This window comes from Ranitomeya imitator, chromosome 3 (assembly GCF_032444005.1).
Source record: "Ranitomeya imitator isolate aRanImi1 chromosome 3, aRanImi1.pri, whole genome shotgun sequence".
Classification (NCBI taxonomy): Eukaryota; Metazoa; Chordata; class Amphibia; order Anura; family Dendrobatidae; genus Ranitomeya; species Ranitomeya imitator.
The window spans coordinates 781,034,035-781,040,789 of NC_091284.1; the positions used below are offsets into that span (position 1 = coordinate 781,034,035).

Sequence of the window (6,755 nt, forward strand, 5' to 3'; positions counted from 1 at the left end):
GAGTGGCGTGCACTGCAGACGCAGTGTGAACAAGGCAGAAACACGTCATCCCATCTGTGAGTCACAATCACACAATGTAGACAGACAGCAGGACAGCTTGGGACGCCGGTCACATACTTCTCCACCATGGTACCTATGTTCCTGCAGGTTTCCTCAGCGGCTTCTCTGAATGAAGGGTCGGGATGGGCAACCTTCACAAAATCAGCCTGCAATGTTAGAATAAAAAGGTGAATATACATCCTCAGGATAGGTCATCAATGTTAAAGTCCCAGACAACCCCTTTGATCATTCACCATCAGTCCCTCTAATTAAAGAGAACCTGTCAACACAAACTGAATGTGAAAATCAAGCACAGGCGCTTGGTGCACCCTTGGTGTGGCTGCACCACCGCTATCATCATTTACGGTCATTTTTGCCATATTATAGTAAATTTGTTCTACTATGGTGGCGTCACTGCTCAAACCAAGCTTCACCCATGCTTAAAATCCCCCCCAAAAAATGTGATGTGAGCGGTGAAAAAGAAAAAGCACAACATGTTGTGCAATTATGTCATCCGCCATAATTTACAATTTGTCTCTGGGGGGGTAAAACTGTCGTACAACATTTATTTCCCCTTCATGTGTAAATTTGTCACCGTGGTGTGGACTGTACTATTACACATACAAGATGCAGATGGATTCACAGACGGCGTCACTTTTCCATTTGAAATGTGTCCAAACAGCTATCGATTTCAATGGGAGAAGCGGCTGCGCTGAACCTCATCTTAGTCCTCCCTATAGGATGGCATCGCACCCGGGAGACATTCACAGCAAATACGGATGATGGGAATATCCGGGTACGCCACATAAAACAGGATGGAGACACTGTGGATTTTCTATGTAGTTTTGGAATGGAAAATCATCAGCAGACTACAGCAACAGCATTAAGATTTCACACGTAGATTTTGCTGAATTTTTGCTACGGAATTGTGTCCAAGTGGACCTACGTTAAAGGAAATGTTAGTAAGTTCAACTCCCCAAGTCAAAATATGATATATGCAACTCACTGAAATTTAAACCCATCGATACTTTTATATATTCTATCTGTTGCTGCATTTCTGAATAGTTAGCATTATGTATTCATATGTAAATTACGTTTTTAGGGCTCTGGGCATGACAGAGCACTTCATAAGTCTACCCAGGTTGTTTCTCTGACTCATTATCTTGATTTATCACTCACAGTCAGATTTCCTCACCTAGTGACCAATGTCACAGACAGTGAGCTACAAATCCAGCTATAGAGGCTGCTGCTGGGTGGCAAAACAATTTGGGGACACATAGGCTCTTTCACATCCCAAGCACTTAACACTTCATTTGCATATACAAGAGAATGCCAATTACTCAGCAATGCAGCAACAGATAGAAGATGTAGAAGGGGTCGATGGATTTACATGACATGTTCCTTTTAAAAATCTCTGATTTATGTACGTAGATAGACTTTTTTTCTCTTTTTACATACAGACCTGTCCTAGTTCTCTCCTGGTTTGTGAGAAGCCTAGCGAGATGGACATGATTAAATTGGTTTCCCCAATCCAAATGTGACATTGTGTCGGTCATGTGCGTGCAACAACCAATGTCTGATGCAGTACACAGGGCCAAAGTAGTGGTTACATAACTGTTAGACATTTAAGGATGGATTCAGACAAGCATTAGGTAAAATTGACAATTTTTCATCTAGTAAAAAAAATGAATAATTAAAAATGGACGATTATTAATCTGTATTGTCGTCTGTATATAATTGGTGTGGACTTTTACAACATAAAAAAACCTAATAGGTCATAGAAGGTTTTCAATGTTAATAACTGCAACATATGATGAGCTTATGACAGTCGTTTTTTTTAATGCACCCATTAAGTTTCAGATTAATGGACTAGTCGGATCTGAAAAATGGATCACAGTAGAGCATAATGGGATTTTTGTTTACATGTTGACCATTAGTCTTGTGCACAAAAATACCTATGTGAATTACCCCATTGACTTGCATTGGTCCGTGGGCTATTTGTTTTGCATACAGACATAAAATAAGTTTGTATTAGCAATACTGACATAAAGAAAATTTAAATTCTTGCAGAAGATGAGAGAAAGAACTTGGACTCTACAAGTTGTCTCCAAATTACACCCTATGTAGCGGACCTCCTCCTTTTCCTTAAGGAAACTCCTAATGGCTAACAGATGTGAGACCAGAAAGTGGAGAAGCAGATTTACAACGGAGATAAGACTTAGGAGAAACATAAGGATCAGTGTCCTTTCTCTGCTTATTAGAAACAAAGAATGGAGGTTTGTACAAACTGTTTTGATCTAACAGATAGGAAAGTCATATTTTCGGAAACGTGATGAAGTGGCGAATGCAAAGAAAGGTTTCACGTCGCTATGCAATGACCAAAATCCCTCCAACTGAATAATGGCCTTGTAAGACGAGGCTACACCTGTCATCTTTGGTCTCTAAGTAAATATAAAATTAGAATAGGAAAGATGACGGTTAAATCTCCTACCTGTGAGATCCAGGGGCGGAGATATCATGGAAGTTGGGAATTTCTATAAAATCCTGAAGAGCTGAGGAAATCCCACAACTGGCCCCCCGTGAGGTCATCAAGGGTAGGTTTGTGGTGTAACTTAACCCTGCTGTTCTGTTCGGTCTGGGGAGACCTATTTTGAACTTTGGTATTTTTTGGGGTGTTCAAGATGCGGTTCTGAAACTTGTGGTTGATTGACTTAAATGAGGATGGGTCGGTCGGCCACGGGTTTCAGAGCCGCATGTTGAATATTTTAAAGAATATTGAAGTTCAAAGTCGGTCATTTTTGACCAACAGAACAGCAGGGTTAAGAGATAATAAAAAGTCAAAGCAAAGTATGATCTGTGTTCAATGCCAGAAGTTACATCGCTGTATAGGCTTGATCCACGTTTACTTTTCATAAGGAGCGCTTCCCTCCATAAAACTGAAGCCATTTTAGTGATGTCAGGTTTAGTTATATCCTTTTGCTAATTCTTTTATTTTTATAACCGTACATGCTGTATTGTTTTGTCCCCTTTGTAAAATCTTTTGTATATGTTTTATAAACACTGCCTATCTTTATGGATTATATATAAAATGTAATAGTTCTGCTTCCTTTTGTTCCGTAAACCGCACTCATGAAAGTCCAATCAGCCTGTTAATGATTGGTGGTGGCAACGAGTAGTTACTTTTGTTATTGAGGAGCTGGCAGTGACCGTACTGGGGTATAGACATAGGGTCTTCCATTAATAAATAAATTGCGTAACTGCCCTGACGATAGGAGGCAGCAGAGAGCTGTTCATGACAAAAAGATAACAATGTGGTGGGCTCAGTGTGACTCCCTTTGGCAGGGATCTTTGACCGAGACTATAAAAAGGATGTCCACTTCTAGGAAAACCCTTTCTTAAATATTATATTCCCCAATGTAAAATCGTCCATACCAGAGCTACTATGCCTGCACCCCAGGAGACCCAGCTGGAACGTCAGAGTTATTCTAGTAATAAACTACCCCTTTAACATGAGCCCCATTCCCTTTGAGTTCCTTGAAGAAAGAGCTTGTTCAGATGGGGGTATTTTACGTCCACGTGTGGTCTGTATTCACAATGGATGACAGCACACTGACCAATGTAAGTTTTTGGAGTAGTTTTGCATGTAAAACAATTGTAAAATGCAATTCTCTGACCTGTTCTTGGGAGAAAACCCACATAACCATCATGGATGGGAAAAAAAGGGAAACAAAAAAAAGATGCCATATGGATGTAAAACTGGACATATGGATGACACATAAAATCCCATATGGATGAAAAAATTATTTTTTTACTGGATGAAGGACGGAAAAATTTACCTACAGTCATCTGAACCAGGTTAAAAAAAAAAAAGGAGGCAGAAAATCTAAAAAAAAAATAACTTTTGAATTTTTGGAAAATTTCTTCACTGCAACATAAGGACCCAACAAAAAAAGTTGTCCACCTTCGGGGACTTTTTTTGTTTTACTTTATTGCATGTATTTGGGGCTAAAAATCACGTTTGCAATTGAATTTCATTAAAAATGTTTCACCATTTGGCTTTTATAGGCTGCTTGGTCCTTGCATATTCTACTTTAATATAGTCTATGGTCAAAAATCAGCGGAAAAGCGCTCCCAAAAAGACATAAGAGAGCTACAAACTGGATTCTCATTTAACTCAATCTGCAGCCAGTGAAGCAGAGAATATCAAAGGAGAAAAGGTGCTGATAATTTAATGATTTATTTTTTATCCCCAAATAAATGCATTAAAAGAATTTAAAAAAAAAAAAATTGGCCTCCAAAGTTGAACAACCCCTTTAAGTTTTAATTCTCACCAAGTCGGCGACTTTGCACAGCTCGTCGCTCATTTGGTCAAACATCTTGACGGTCTCGGCACTCGGAGGTGTAGTACACACTTTGTCCACTAGGGACTCTGTTATTCTCAGGGCAATATCCTGAACGACCCGAAATCCCTCCGGAGAACTCAGTTCCGGGACCCCGAACAGACCCTGCGGGATAGAAGACCGGCAGCGTTATACGTCAGGGGGGGGGGGGGGGGGGAGGGTAGAAATGATGAACACGCGCATCTGTGGGGTTGTAAAACCGCGACCTAGAAGGACGAATACCAAATCGCCAACTATCACCTACTACTGCGCTCATCGGGCACGCATGGTGACGTAATGAGATAGTCGCGGTACGATGTCGTCATTCTAATTTCTATATAATACAACGGATGCCTCAGATCTACCAGACCCCGTAGAGACGCGAGACCCCTATATAGTGTCCATTATAGGCCATATACACTGAGGTTTAAGCCACGTAACCCCACCAAATGTCATTTCTGAACTTTTTTTTTTTTTACACCCCTTCTTTCATTTTATTTTTTCCGTACGTTTTCTTGGGGAACGAGTCGTAGTTTGATTTCCACCTTTATCACAATAATGTAAAAAGTAGTGTAAGGAAAAACAAATCATTTTTTTTTCCAAGTCTCTGCAAGATTAATGTGCGATGCAAATACGGCAATGCCAAACTCATGTATATATATTTATTTTTCTTTGCCTTTGTGTTGATTTCTCCATTGACGGAGCCGTGATGAGGGTTTATTTTGTAACGTGGACCATCTTAAAAGATGGCAAAGCCCCCGTCCTATGGGGGTCCAAGGGGGAAAGTTAAAAAATTGATAAATTATAAATACAAATATAATTTTTATAAAGATAAGCTGTATGAATAAATGAAATGTAACATTACAGCGGTTTTATAATTATACCCCGACATGCCTTTTTATTTTTTTTTCTAAAAATGTAAATTAACTCTTAAAAAGATAAAGCCTCCAGCCCCGGTAATGAGCCCTGACCCGGGCTGTTGTGGTGCTGTCACGACACAGCGCGATATGTCAGCAGTCACGTGTCAGTGCTGGCCGGCCAGGCTGCTCACAGCCGCTCACCGTGTTCTTCCCGAACACGTCCAACCTCCTCTGCTGCTTCACATTGAAAGCGGCCCCGACAGGAGACCAGCCGGTGCTGACCGAGCGACACACGGGCCGGTGCAGGGAGCGCAGGAGCCGCCGCAGGGACAGCATGGCGAGGAGCGGCACCCGGCACCGACCGCAGCTGGACTGACGGTACAGGCTGGAATGGAGGGGATACTGCGAGGGGATGAGGTCACCGGAAGGGGCGGGGCCTCCTCACTCCAGCGGAGCTCACTGCGCAGGCTAGAGCAGACCCGGTACCAGGAAGCGAAGCGGAGCAGTGTGCAGCTGAGGAGGAGGCTAAGGAGAGGAGAGGACTCGGGAGAGGAGAGAGTGGAGAGCTGAGGAGAGGACTCGGGAGAGGAGAGGGCAGAGTGGAGGGCTGAGGAGAGGAGAGGACTCGGGAGAGGAGAGAGTGGAGAGCTGAGGAGAGGACTCGGGAGAGGAGAGGGCAGAGTGGAGGGCTGAGGAGAGGAGAGGACTCAGAGGAGAGGACAGAGTGGAAGGCTGAGGAGAAGAGAGGACTCAGAGGAGAGGACAGAGTGGAGGGCTGAGGAGAAGAGAGGACTCAGAGGAGAGGACAGAGTGGAAGGCTGAGGAGAAGAGAGGACTCAGAGGAGAGGACAGAGTGGAGGGCTGAGGAGAAGAGAGGACTCAGAGGAGAGGACAGAGTGGAAGGCTGAGGAGAAGAGAGGACTCAGAGGAGAGGACAGAGTGGAAGGCTGAGGAGAAGAAAGGACTCAGAGGAGAGGACAGAGTGGAGGGCTGAGGAGAGGAGAGGACTCAGAGGAGAGGACAGAGTGGAGGGCTGAGGAGAGGAGAGGACTCAGAGGAGAGGACAGAGTGGAAGGCTGAGGAGAAGAGAGGACTCAGAGGAGAGGACAGAGTGGAGGACTGAGGAGAAGAGAGGACTCAGAGGAGAGGACAGAGTGGAGGGCTGAGGAGAGGAGAGGACTCAGAGGAGAGGACAGAGTGGAAGGCTGAGGAGAAGAGAGGACTCAGAGGAGAGGACAGAGTGGAGGGCTGAGGAGAGGACAGAGTGGAGGGCTGAGGAGAAGAGAGGACTCAGAGGAGAGGACTGAGTGGAGGGCTGAGGAGAGCAGAGGGCAGAGTGGACGGCTGAGGAGAGGGCAGAGTGGACGCTGAGGAGAGGAGAGGGCAGAGTGGATGGCTGAGGAGAGGAGAGGACTCAGAGGAGATGACAGAGTGGAGGGCTGAGGAGAAGAGAGGACTCGGAGGAGAGGACAGAGTG

General features: G+C 44.1%; 1 protein-coding gene across 1 annotated transcript in view; it reads right to left on the reverse strand.

Moving 5' to 3' along the window:
- The window catches only part of MIPEP (mitochondrial intermediate peptidase), a 123,733-nt gene extending 118,034 nt beyond the window's left edge, over positions 1–5,699 (reverse strand). Inside the window, exons 1-3 of the mRNA XM_069759123.1 lie at positions 5,480–5,699; positions 4,371–4,544; positions 118–206 (exon numbers count right to left, since the gene is read on the reverse strand). Coding sequence (XP_069615224.1) covers positions 118–206; positions 4,371–4,544; positions 5,480–5,614 — 398 coding nt within the window. The 5' untranslated portion in view covers positions 5,615–5,699. The remainder of the gene's footprint in view (positions 1–117; positions 207–4,370; positions 4,545–5,479) is intronic.
- Positions 5,700–6,755: the final 1,056 nt, after the last annotated feature.